The sequence below is a fragment of the Leopardus geoffroyi genome, chromosome B1 (genome assembly GCF_018350155.1).
Source record: "Leopardus geoffroyi isolate Oge1 chromosome B1, O.geoffroyi_Oge1_pat1.0, whole genome shotgun sequence".
Lineage (NCBI taxonomy): Eukaryota > Metazoa > Chordata > Mammalia > Carnivora > Felidae > Leopardus > Leopardus geoffroyi.
The window spans coordinates 64,569,947-64,584,291 of NC_059327.1; the positions used below are offsets into that span (position 1 = coordinate 64,569,947).

Below are 14,345 nucleotides of genomic sequence, written 5' to 3' on the forward strand. Positions count from 1 at the left end.
TAAGCGTCTGACTCTTGATTTCAGCACAGGTCATGATCTCACAATCATGAGATTGAGCCCTGTGCGGAGCCTGCTTGAAATTCTCTCCCTCTCTCTTCCTCTGCCCCTAACCCGCTTGTGCACGTGTGCACTCTCTCTTTAAAAAAATAAAGAAAAATATATAAAAAGCAACTTTTCCTAAAAGACCATCAAAGTCATCATAGAATTCAAGCTAACTAGAGGCAGAAAATGCCATTTAGATTACTCAGTGTAACTAGACACCTATATCAAATACTAAGTCCTTCAATACCAGTGACAAGATGAAAATGAGATGACTTAACTAAGAAAAGCTGCTTTGTTGATGAGGAAATCTACCATAAAGAAATTCAGTGCACTTTCCTTGCTTTACAGATAAACATGACCCCAATGACGGACAACTGGTTATGGCTTCCAGTAGGAACTTAAGTGATTCTGCACATAATCCTTTTTAAACCCACCCAATTCCCAAGGACCATTTCAAATTCAAGTTTACTTCCTCCTTGAAACGACCCAAGAATAATCATTTGGACCTTAGAACCTTTCTCTTTTGGTAGCATTTGCCACATAGCAGCACCTAGTATCATACTGCACTTACCAGTCATTTAACATTTACAAAATCATTTATATTTGTGTTTTATCTTCTCAACAGTGGCTTCTTAAAGACTGTAAATGTGTCCTATCAGTTTGAAAATAATACTTTGAAAGTAAAAGAAAAAAAAAAAATAGGATGTTGCCCCAAGTAAACATATGCTGAGCACCCAATGTACATTAAACTACTGTGAATTAAAAACATGAAAAATAGTCCTTAAAAATGTGAATTATCTCATATAAAAATAATTTTTAATAGCCCCCAAACAATACTTTCCTTAACATTAAGAATATCTTAATAATTCTCTAACAGAGACTTCAATTTCTTTCATGCAAAATTCTATCATCAAGCTCAACTTCTTTTATGTTATCATAGAATCCAAGCTCAACTAGAGACAGAAATGCCATTTAGACTGTTCAGTGTAACTAGAAACCTAGAAAAATGACCATTCCACCAAACACACTTAGGGTACATAAAGGCATACAAATACTTAAAACAAAAAGTATAAGACTAAAGCCATACCTACCACCACTCACAAACATCTAGTCAGAATTAACCTTTTCTCCCACATTCCCTGCTACTACTCTTTACACTTCTACCTTGTACTAGATTAATTTTTTAAAAAATCCCTGAGCATATATTACCATGTACTAGGATAGGAACTAAGGCTCCAGGATCAAAAACAGACACAACTTGCCCTCATGGAGCTTACAATCTAGCTATCTCATGAATAACTATATACTTCAGTTAAGTCCAGAAAACGGTCAGGAAGTATAAGATCCTGAGTGAAACCATATAAAAAGTGGACCTAATTTTTGAACATCAGGAAAAGCCTCCCTGAAGAAGTAACTTGAGACTTTTTTTTTTTTTTTTTTTTTTTTTAGAAGCTGACACAAGTTGCTTGTATAAAGAATAGTTTGGAATGAGGTAAAGGAGTAAGACTACCACTGGTAGTGTTGCAGTCGTTAAGAAGAGCTGACAGTCGAGTAGCCTAAGCACGGTGACAGTGAGGGTATGAAAAAAAAACAGCAAGGTTTGAAGAAATGTATCTTGAGGCACAATGATACAGGACTCAAATATGGAGGGCGAGGGAAAAGGAAGAGTTAAGTATGCCTCCCCAGGTTTGCAACATAAGCAACTACATGGTCAGAATTACCGTTTACCGTTAAGATAGGAATGGAACGTGGAGACAAGGGGCATCAAGAATTCACTGTTAATTAGTTCAAGAGGCCCAGGAGACAGCTGAGTCCAGGAGAGATAAATACAAGTCTGGCACTTAGGAAAAAAAGATCTCAGCTAAAGATATAAATTTGGAATGACTTGGGGATATAGGTGGCACTTTAAGCCACTGGAGATAGTAAGATTCCCTCAGTAAAAGAGTAAGAGGAGAAAACAGCCTAGATCTAAGCTCAGATGAAATACATGTATTTGATGAGAACCTACAAGGTAATGGACATTTACAAAATCATTAAGAAAAAGATCAACAACACAAATAAAAACAGGAAAAAGAACACAAACAAGTCACAGAAAGATAAATACAAATGTTATTAAAGTTTTGAAAGGATATGTGGTCTACCTTAAAAGAAATGTAAATTAAAACTTTAATGAAATAGAATTTTTAACGTATAAGACTGGATGTTTTAAATTTCTTAGCACTGCATTAGTGAGGATGTGGGTGAGTTAGTGGTCTCATAAATAAGCAGTCTCATAAATAAGTAAGTATTCTCCTCCTGGAGTGCAACTTGATAGTTCTTATCATTATTAAAAATTGCACGTGTCTTTTGACCAAGACATTCTATTTCTATTAATTTAGTCTAGAGGTATATATCTACACGTGTAGCAAAAACAAGAATAATCAACACAGCAGTGTTTGCAGTAGGAAAAGAAAGAATGGAAACAGGTTAAGTGTCCATCAGAGACCTGGTTAAGAAAATTAGATAAAAGCAAACAATGGGTTATTAGCTATAAAAAGCAAGAGGGAGAACTATATGTACTTACACAGGTCTCCAAAAGTTGAGTAAGACAAAACAAGCAAGGGGCGTAAGACTGTGTCTAATATAGTATTAATATAAAAAGGAGGAGTAGAGACATATACATATGCTGGTGCATGTATATAAAATGTCTGAATGGGTATCTAAGAAAATGGTAACAGGCATTCCTCAAGTGAACTGAGGCATTAGATAACAGAGTTGGAAGACTTACTTTTTGCAGGAGGAAGAATAATGATCTCCCTCCCAAAGATGTTAATGCCCTCATCCACAGACTTGCAAATAATTTACCATATATGACAAAAGGGACTTTGAAAATGTGATCAAAGATCTTGAGAGAGGGAATTTATCCCTGATTCCCTATAAACAAGGGCCCTTCTAGGAAGGAGGAAGAATCATTATCAAGAGAAGGGGTTGTGGCCCCTCTTGGAGAAGCAGGTTAAGATGTGACACTGATGGCTTTGAAGATGAAGGAAGGAGCCAAGAAGCAAGGAATGTAGGTGACCTCTAAAAACCGGAAAAAGCAAGGAAACAGATTCTTCACTACAGCCTCTTGAAGAAAGTCCTATCAACACCTTGATTTTAGCAGAAAAATAAGACTCACTTTTGGACTTCTGATTCCAGAAATTTAACAATAAATGAACCTGCATTGTTTTTAAGCCATTAAATTTGTATTAATTTTTCACAGCAGTAATAAAAACTTAATACACTTTTCAAGGACAACAATTTTTTTAAGTTTATTTAATTTGAGAGAAGGGGAGAGAGAGAATCCCAAGCAGGCTCCACAAGTCAGCACAGAGCCTGACGTGGGGCTTGAACCCACAATCCGTTAGATCACGACCTGAGCAGAAATCAAGAGTCAGATGCTTAACTGACTCAGTCACCCTGGAGCCCCATTGCTGTCTGATTTTTTTAAACCATGCATATGTAATACTGTTCCAAAAAGAAACAGGTTCATTAACATTTTTCGTTACTTTTACTAATTTTCAAGAGCAAGTTTTCACAAGCAAGTAATCTAAAATTTAGGCATATAAACAGACACATACACCGATGGAACAGAACTGAGAGTACAGAAATATACTTATGCATATATGGCCAAGAGTACTCAAGGGCAAAAAGACAGTCTCCAACAAATGGTGTTGTGAAAACTGTATATTCACATGCAAAAGAAAGAAATGGAACCCCTACATTACACTACTCAAAAAAATTAACTCAAAATAGATTACATTTTTTTTTAATTTATTTTTTGGGAGAGTGCAAGTGGGGGACGGGCAAAGAGAGGGGGACAGAGGATCTGAAGCGGGCTCTTCACTGACAGGCTGACAGCAGCAAGCATGATGTGGGGCTCAAAAAACTCATGAACCAAGAGATCAAAGTCAGATGCTCAACTGACTGAGCCATCCAGGTGCCCCAAAATGGATTAAACATTTAAATCGAACGCCTGAAACCATGTAACTCCTACAAGGAAACACAGGGGGAAAGCTCCTTGACAGTGAACTTGGCAATATTTTTTGTGTCTGACATGAAAGCTCAATCAACAAAAGCAAAAATAAACAAAAGGGACTACATCAAACTAAAAGGCACAGAAACAGAAATGATCAACAAAATTAAAAGGAAACCTACAGTATGGGAGAAAATATTTGTAAACTGTTTCTGATAAGTTAATATCCAAAATATATATGAAACTCATACAGGGGCACCTGGGTGACTCAGTCCATTAAGGGTCCAACTCTTGATTTCGCCTCACGTCATGATCTCACAGTTCATAGGATCGAGCCCATCATCAGGCTCTGCACTGACAGCGTGGAGCTTGCTTGGGATTCTCTCTCTCCCTCTCTCTCTCTGCCCCTTCCTGGTGTACACACACTCTCTCTCCGTCTCTCTCAGAATAAATAAGTAAACTTTAAAAGAAAAAATAAGTAAATTCATATAATTCAGTAGGAAAAAGAAAACCCCACAATCAGATTTAAAAATGGGCAAAGGACGTTTTTCCAAAAATACACAAATGGCCAACAGGGACTTGAAAAGGTGCTCAACGTCACTAATCATCAGGGCAATGGACATCAAAACCCCAATAAAATATCATTCCACGTGTGTTAGAACGGTTGTTATCAAAAAGACAAGAGATAATGAGTGGTGGAAAAGATGTGGAGAAAAGGGAAAACTTGCACACTGTTGGTAGGAATGAAAACGGATACAGCCACTATAGAAAATAGCAGAGAGGCTCCTCAAAAAATTAAAAATACAACTACCGTATGATCCAGCAATCCTACTTTTGGGTATATATCCAAGGAAATTAAATCACTGTTTTGAAGAGGTATCTGCACCTCTGTTGACTACAGCCTTATTTATCATAGTCAAGCCACTGGAACAACCTAAGTCTGTCAGCAAATGAATGAAGAAAATGCGGTGTGTGTGTGTGTGTGTGTGTGTGTGTGTGTGTATACATATATGTACATATACATATACAATGGAATTATCAATCAGCCATAAAAAGGAAATCCTGCCATTTGTGACAATATCCTGCCATTTGTGAAACTTCAAAACACTATGCTGACAGCTAAGTCAGGGAGAAAAAGACAAATACTGTATGATCTTACATATATGTGGAATCCAAAAAAAACAAACCTCATAGAAACAGAAAGTAGATTGGTGGTTGCCAGGGGCTGAGGTTGGGGGAAATGTATGAAGGTGGTCAATGGGTATAAACTTCCAGTTACAAGAGGAGTAAGTTCTTGAGATCAAACATACAGCATGGTTACTATCGCTAACAATACTGTATTGTGCACTTGAAAGCTGCTTAAAGAGTAAATCTTAAAAGTTGTAGCTATGTGATATGTTGTGTTAACTAAATTTATTGTGGTAGTTATTTCACAATATATATCAAATCATAACACTGTACATCTTAAACTTATACAATGTTATAAATCAATTATATCTCAATGCACCTGGAAAAAAAAAAAAGTTACCAAGATTTAGTAAGCTGATTTGTTGCTATAGCCTACATTTATAGGTGAGTCCAAAAGTACACAATTCGTGTCGTTAAGGAATATGTAGGTAGTCACTAACAGTTAAGACCCACAGTAATATGTAAAGATAAATCAAGGAGGATAACAGCATACTTTTAAATGTTTTATAATCTAGCTAGGGAGAAAAACAAGCACGCTTTTAAACTTTATAACAGGTTTATATAAAAAGGAATATACTTATGAGTGTCTTCTGTATAGTACACACCAAACTAGTAACTTTTAGTATGCTAAAACTTTTTTAAAACGCAGAATTAAGAAGTGTTGTGTGGGATCAATTAGTTGAAAAAGACTGTTCATGTTAGTTGAATTAAGTTTTGACGTAAGAAAAAGATACGAATTTGTAAAGCTCCAGCACAGATTCAAAATAAGAAAAAAATGAACAAAGTAACTAAAGTGGACTACAGGCTCTACTGCTATCATTTACTACTATTACTAAAGTTAATTATAACAACTAAACTACATTTACTAAGTGCCAGACATTGGGCTAAGTGGCTTACATTTAATTTTCACAACAACTCTTATGAAGTAGTTACTATGATTATTCCAATTTAATAGATGGGGCAACTGAGACTTAGAAGGATTAAGTAATTTCGCCAAGATCAAAATTTAGCAAAGACAAGTGCCAAACTCAGTCGTCTGGTACTCCATAACCCACATTCCAAGCTGTACTGAAAGAAGTTTAGAGTAACTGATATAAAAAGATGGAGGGGCGCCTAGTTGGCTCAGTTGGTTAAGTGAACCCACCTGGGTTCAGGTCATGATCTCACGGTTCATGGGTTCCAGACCTATGTTGGGCTCTGTGAGGACAGCTCAGAGCCTGGAGCCTGCTTTGGATTCTGTGTCTCCCACTTTCCCTGCCCCTCCCCCACCTGCACTCTGTCTCTCTGTCTCTCTCAAAAACTAATAAAACATTAAAACAAATTTTCTTTAAAGAGGGAAAACCTCCAATGCCAAGCTGACTTTAAACTCAAGAAAGGACACAGCACAGCCACTGGTGATATACCAGAAATATGAAAAGGCAGGGAATATGCCCATGAAAGCAGATTTATATGCCATTCTTTTGATTCATATGACAAGGCAATATCCTCTTACCATACAGCCTGATAAAACTGAAATTCTCAGAGTCAAGGACAACTATAGTCAAATGCCAACCAACCCCCAATCACTCACACACCATCATATCATCAGTGCTTTAACATTCCACTCTGAAGTGGAAAGGCTATGAAAGAAAATTATAAAGAGTTGGTGCACAGAGGCGAAAAGACTAAATTTATGCAAATACAAACGTGTATAATCTAAAGCAAATAGACCATTCAGATGTGAAAGACAAAAATGACATGCATACAATGAAAAAAAGAACATAGGACAAGACATTGTGGCCAGAGTATCCTAACTTTTCATCAGATTATGATGATGAAAACTTATGATTATGATTATGATTAAAGATTATGATTATAAAAACTTTTTATGCTGTTGTTTTTATTAAAAACTGGTCAAAAAGGCATATTTATAAAGCATTTTCCTATTCAAGAATTACTCTACTGAACAGAAGTTAAAAAAGAAAAGGCAAGAAGAAACAACAGTTTTGGAATACAACGAACGTTAAGTGGTAACTATAAAGAAAAGCAAGGGAATTATAAATACAAAATTTAAATACCGTTTACCCGAGGGGCTCCTGAAGGTTGGTTACAGGTTCAAGTAAAAGAAACATACAGGCTTTCAGAAGTTTTATTTTTTAAACTAGATAATGAATAAACCAGAGTTTCTTATATTGCTAATCTTTATACTTCACTATGTTAATGTGAACATTCTTTTGCATCTACTCAATTTTAAGTAAAAACAACAGAACAGTTCGAGCTTCCTGGTGGGACGGGGGAGGGGGTACGGGTGCAGGGGAGCACGGGAGGGGGAGCATGGAAACAGGATTTGCGGAGCGAGGACGTCACTCAAGGGCGCGAATGGACGCCAAGAAGAGGAGATTGAGCCTAAATAGTCTAGACCAGCAAGCAGTGGCACAAGTGTGTGGAGGCAACACTTTCTCAAGTTTTGCTTACCTTCCCCCCCCCATCCATGCTCCCGCCCCCCACATTTTGGCAAGAAAATGTGTAAACGTGAGTCTTTTCCCTTCCCTCGAGGAGGCAGGGCGCTCTATGAACACTTCGGAACCCAGAAGTTAAACTTTAAAGCCCAGACCCTGGGCCGGGCACCCGCCTCGGGGCTGCCCAGCCCAGCACCCCCTACCCGGGTGTACTGGGTAATAAAACCACTTAGCCACTTCCCCTCTCCCGGTTTTCCAAGACTGCCCCCTTCCCTCCCGCCTGCCTGACGGGGGTCTTCCAGAGAGCCAAGCGGGTTCAGGGGAGCGGGAGGGGGCCCACCATGGTGACGTCCTCACGGCCCCGGAGAACCTCTGCAGCCCAGACCCGGGAAACCTCACCAACAGTCGCAGCGGCTCAGAGAAAAAAACTCGAGCTTAAACACACGTGGTTTCCGGAGAAGACTGGGGCGGAACCGACCGGAAAGGGAGGGGTAAGTACGGTTCTCTAAAACTTCCCCGGGAACCAACACCAAGTCTTTTTATCCCGTGTTGGACTTTTCAGCCCGGGACCCGCCGACAGCCGGCCTGAGTGTTTGCGAGGAGCAGTGGGAGGGAGTTTGGGGCGGGGGGGCGGGGGAAACCTGGTCCGGCGCCCAGTGTGAGGCCTGGCATTTGAGCTGGGCTCGCCAATGCTGGAAGCTGCTGGCTAGCGGCGTCCCAGGCCCGAGCGCGGATCTCGGACATCATCTGCCCTGATGGCTCGGGTCATGATCTCATGGTTCGTGGGTTCGAGCCCTGCATCGGGATCTGTGCTGACAGCCCAGAGCCTGAAGCCTGCTTTGGCATCTGTGTCTCCCTCCCTCTCTGTTCCTTGCCTGTTCGTGCTCTGTATCTCTCTCTCTCTCAAAAATAAATAAAACATTTTTAAAAAGTTAAAAAAGAATAATAAGTTTGATACATTCCTGCAGGATTACTCAAAAATAATTAGAAAAGATATAATTAACCAATATCAGAATTAAAACAAGGTAACATTACTTCAGATCATGCAAGCATAAGAGGATATTATGACCAAAAATCTTAAATAAAATGGGCATATTCTTAGAAAAAAAGATAAAACCTATCAAAATGGATGCAGAGGAATAAAAAACGTGAATAGTCCCATTATCATTTTTAAAAATGCTTACTCACATAACTTCCCACATTAAAACTAAAGGCTCAGATTTTTTAGATTTTATGACTATATGCAAATAGGGAGAGAACAGCACTTCTTTAACCTGATAAAAATGTGGATTAGTACTAGCGATAGTGGGCATCATTGTCTTATTCCTGATCTCAAGAGAAAGCTTTGTTTAACCATTTTGGAAAACCCCTTTGACAGTAGCTAAAAAGTTGAAATGTGTACCTCCTCTAATCCAGCATTGTCATTCCCAAATGCATGTACTAGGAACTCTGGCATACATATCTCAGGATATATATACAAACTTTTCATAGCGGTATTGCTCATAGTAGCCCAAACTGGAAAAAAAAAAAAAAAAAAAAAAAACAACTTAATTGTTCATTAACAAAAGGACAGAAAAGTAGAGAGTGGTAAGTTCCATATAGCAAATGAAATGAACAAACTACAACTATGCTTAAACATGGATAAGTGTTTAATCATAGTGTAAAAAATAAAGATAAAATGGTGCATACAGTAAAATTCCATTTATAAAATCAAAAAACAGACAAAATGAGCTACACTCCAGTTTTCATAGATACTCTCATAAGTAGCCAGTGATGTTTCATACCCTCATTGGTGGTTTTCTTGATGTTTGCTTTATAATTTTTCTTTACATGTCACATTTATCTTTCATCCACATGTATGTTTGTAAGCTATACGTTTACTGCAAGAGGTGTTAAAAGACATTTTAAGCATAAATATATCATCTCTTGAATCCATTATTACTGTTAAGAAGTCTCATGTTGGTCTAATTTTTGTTCCTTTGTGAGTGGCTTTCTTTTCTGTATGGGATCTTTTAATAATTTTTGTTGACTTTGCTCTGCAATTTCACTATAGTGTATCAAGGTATTGGTATTTCTTTGTGTATCTTGGTACTCTATGTCCCTTTCAATTTCCTTTTGGTATGTGTTATCTGAATATTGATATTCTCCAGATCCTTTAGCCTTCTTTTATATCTTCTATTTCTTTATTAATTTCTGTTGCCCCTGGGTGAGTTCCTAATTTGGTCTTTCAGTTTACTATTTTGTTCTTTGCTATAATCATCCTGCTATTTAGTCCATCTACTGACCTCTTCATTTCAACTCTTATTTTTAAAATATATTATATATAATGTACCTAACATGTGTGTGTGTGTGTGTGTGTGTGTATATATATATATATATATATATACATATATAATTTTTAAAGTAATTTCTTATCCTTTTGATTTGTCACCATATTCTTTCTCAACTCTTTTGAATATATATTGTGGTCATTTAAAAGTATTGGTTCATCCGTTCCAATTACTGTGCTTAATGTGGCATGTATTGTTCAATTTATTTTTTTTTATTTTTTTGATGTTTATTTATTCTTTAGAGAGAGAGAGAATGAGTGGGTGAGGGGCAGAGAGAGAAGGAGACACAGAATCTGAAGCAGGCTCCAGGCTCTCAGCTGTCAGCACAGAGCCCAACACACGGCTCGAACTCAGGAGCCGTGAGATCATGGCCTAAGCCAAAGTTGGACGCTTAACCTACTGAGCCACCCAAGTGCCCCAAATTTAATTATTTTTAAAATTCTTTTCTAGCACCTGTACTCCTCAGGTATGTCTTTTTCTTGAACCTGTGGCATCACATTTCACTGATGGAATCAGCTCTCCTATCCTGTAATGTGTATTGGGGAAGTGCTGAAAGTCATATTCTTAAATGTGTCCTTCTTGGAAAATTTGAGAACAAGGAGGGTCAAATCTCAGAAGAGAGTTCCAGGGACAGCAGAACCTTTGCTGACAGGAGCACAGGAGGTGTGAAGGTGCGAAGGCATTGGCGTTCCTGCACCCGCTTTCATCAGCTCCTTACGTTAGCTGGGCTCTGTCTTCTCTGCCAGTGCCTCACACTGTCGGGAGGCCAGTGATGTTCCACATTAGAAGGTGAAGTAAGAGAGACAGGAGCTAAAATTACAAGCTCTCCAGATCCTCCCCCAGCTGCCACAGATGTCCTCTTCACGGGCGACTGCTGTGTTCTCTGCCCGCCTCCCACCTCATCACTTGCTAGTTCCCATCCTCCGTGAGGGTTTTCATAGTTGTGATTTTACTTCCAACTGCCAATTCCTTCCTGTTTCTGCTGTTTTTCAGGGTTTATTTAGGAGTAGGCCTATGCTATTTTATGATTTTATCCTACTTATTTTTAGAAGTACTGATTATATTAGCAAAATTAGCCTTTTGTTACATATGATGTAATTTTTCTCTTGACCTGTTTGTGACAATGTTTGCTGGAGAGAAATTATAAAATGTCTTTCGAAAGGGAGTTAGTTGTTATGTAAATGGTTTAAAGATGGCGCCTGTATAAAGGGCCTTTTTGTTTTTACCTTTACAGCAGGCTGGGACCTGGTAACTCAAAAACCTGATGGTGCCAAACTCAAATTTTAATGCATCCAATTGTATGACACATGGTTCCCCAAAGGGAGATTTTTAGCCATTTAGAGCCTCCTTTGCATACCCAAGCATCACCCAACATCTGTTAGCCATAGGTAAGATAAATCCTGGAGCTGTAAAGACCCCAAGGTACCCTGTCCTTCAGAGTTCTTGGACTTAGAGTCTTCCCACATGCTGGTGATTGACACTAGACACTCCCAGACACTCCTTTTTCAAATCCTTCCTCTAAGCCTCCTGTCCCCACCTCTGGGTAGGAATCTTAAACTCCAAAGTCTTCTGGGGTCAGAGTGGTAAAGTCGCTGTAATAGAGAGTGGTGCAGTTTGGGCTATAGTTATCTGGAGATTATCTGCCCCATAAAAGGGGCATACAAAATACCGGCCAGAGGCTACGAACAAGTAACTGGAGTGAGACTTACCCTCCAACCATAAACAACTAGCAAACTAGACAAACTATACAAACTTGCATAGACTGGAAAACAGACAGTCCAGAACTGTCATCCCTAAAGAAGAGAAACGAGGGAACCATATCATCTTCCTGAAGGCCCTTTCCAGACAGTGTTGCAGGGAAGGCTATCTTACACAGAGCAAGGCAATTTGTGGAGGTAAGGGAAGAGAGACTGGAGCTCCAGAGGGCTGAATTGGCTAGAATTTTGGAGGGAGTATGCTAACAAGAAGGAAAATGCCTGGAGAAAGACCTCCAGCCATCTTCAAAGGTGTGTCTTTGCATAAGGTAGATTTCCAAAATGCCAGGAAAGTGACAACTTGAGAGCAATAAATCAAATAGTTCCCAGAGCTCACATAAGGCTGAGATACATCTGAGTCTTGACCAACTGGGGTGGGGAGTCCATGTTGGCACTCAGGGCATTCAGTGGAGAACCCCCAGAGAGGCTAGGCTTTTGTGGGAAATAAACTAACACCAGAGTGAAGCATATTCTGTATCGATCTGCCTTAACAAACTTAACATTCTTAAGATTACCAGGCTTCCTGATAGAACGAACTCCAACACTCTTTGAAAGACGTTAACAAAGTAAAATCTAGCCCTGCAAAATAATGTCCACCATTTAAAAATAATAAATTATTAGCTATTTCAAAAAGCAGAACAGAAAAAAAAAATCAGTCACAAAAGCAGATTAAAAAGACAGAGATAATAGACTTAGAGAAGCACTTTATTTTTCCCCAACTTTACTGAGACATAATTGACAAAATTGTATAAGTTTAAGGTATACAATGTAATAATTTAATATGTGGTATATAATGTGAAATGATTACCACAGTAAGGTTAGGATTTACTTTCCTAACTATGTTATTGCCTGCTCCCTCCTCCCCCAAATAAGAACTTTATAAACTATGGGAAAAGCATCATAAGCAAAAATACCACCAACCATTATTTTCAAAACAATAATTCAAGCAGGGAGAGCACCAAGAATCTTATTGCCTTAACACAAGTAACTTTTCCTCACTTGCTCTGGTGGTCAGCCTACTAAACTAACCAGATTCAAACAATGGAAGAAAAAAGATGAAGTCAGAATGTGTGCCTTTCTTTTACATAATTCCATTTTGACAAAATTCAACAGTTCAGATATCAGTGAAACATCAGTATTTCTAACCTCTAAATAATAAATAACTCACTCTCACGTAACAAGAATGTGTATGTTCACAAATCACTGTAGAGCTCCGAAGTAATCACTATATTTGTTTTATTTTCTCTACTGCAGGCTGGTAGAAATGCTACTTACCAGTTCCTGCTATTTTTTTTTTTAATTTTTTTTTTTCAACGTTTATTTATTTTTGGGACAGAGAGAGACAGAGCATGAACGGGGGAGGGGCAGAGAGAGAGGGAGACACAGAATCAGAAACAGGCTCCAGGCTCTGAGCCATCAGCCCAGAGCCTGACGCGGGGCTCGAACTCACGGACCGCGAGATCGTGACCTGGCTGAAGTCGGACGCTTAACCGACTGCCACCCAGGCGCCCCCAGTTCCTGCTATTTTAACGTTCCCTCCATAGCTATTTGTATGAGTGATCCTCCTAGGCTTGATCTTCATTTGAAGTGCACGCTACAACAACTACTTTTCCATACCATGAGAAAAGAGTCATAGCAAAAATTTAAACAAATGTAAAACGATACATTTTATTTACGTTTAACATACTTGGAATCAGGGGTCAAAACCTGCAGCCTGAAGATACATTTTTTCGGTCTCCGTGCTTTTTTTGTCCAACAAAACGTTCACAATTTTTTTTTTTTTTCAAATTTCAGTGTCTTCAGGTGGGCTTATATTCTCCAGTTTGTCATAAACCACTCCAATCTTCTTACTTTATATCCAACATTCATGTACTATTCACGGTACCTCCTGGCCCATGAGGCACTTGGGTTTGTCAATCTCTATTTTGTGTGAATAAGCCAAAATTAATAAATAATTTCTTCCTATTTCAGAAGACTTTTGACTATCTTCCAAAATGACCTCTAAAATGAGCGATGGACTTTTTCCAAGAAACTGAATTTTTAACATGTTGGCTTAAAATTTTTTGGCAGAACTTTTGTCAGTAATAGCCACTTCTAAATGGAGAAAAGAGAATGTGGTATCATTGCTTCGATTTATTTGACTAAATTGTGTTCACAGCCACATTGGGTGATTTTGCATAATCAAATTGTTCATACTTTCTACTTATATTGCTATTTTCAGTTGTATATTTTAAAATATATTTTGAAAGATTATAATGCTTAAAGAAAATATTAATTTATATATAACTTTTCAGACTTCCTTTTAAAAAATCTCACAATCCTTTAAAATATTTTACAGATAATTTATAAAATATTATTTTCTATGTTGTATAAAAATCCACACAACCTCACTGAATAACAAGGGGAAATTCACTATCTATGGTATTAAATCTCCAAAACCACATTCTTTTCTTAACAAAACTGACCTATACTAATGTTAATAACTTTCTATTTAATACTTTGAGAAATAGTTGTGCAATATTTTTAAATGAATGGAAACATTGAGGAACTTGAAAAGAAATGTTGAGTAGTTCCTACATCTCTCATGTTTTCTTCGTGT

The 14,345-nt window shown here is 38.1% G+C and overlaps 1 protein-coding gene across 3 annotated transcripts in view; it reads right to left on the bottom strand.

Annotated features, from left to right (window-relative positions):
* Nucleotides 1-8,138, bottom strand: part of TMA16 (translation machinery associated 16 homolog) — an 84,782-nt gene extending 76,644 nt beyond the window's left edge. For 2 of the 3 annotated variants that reach the window (XM_045464019.1, XM_045464027.1), the window contains exon 1: nucleotides 8,003-8,138. In XM_045464019.1, the coding sequence (XP_045319975.1) occupies nucleotides 8,003-8,005 (3 nt within the window). In that variant the 5' untranslated portion in view covers nucleotides 8,006-8,138. The remainder of the gene's footprint in view (nucleotides 1-8,002) is intronic. The other variant, XM_045464009.1, reaches the window with a different exon arrangement.
* Nucleotides 8,139-14,345: the final 6,207 nt, after the last annotated feature.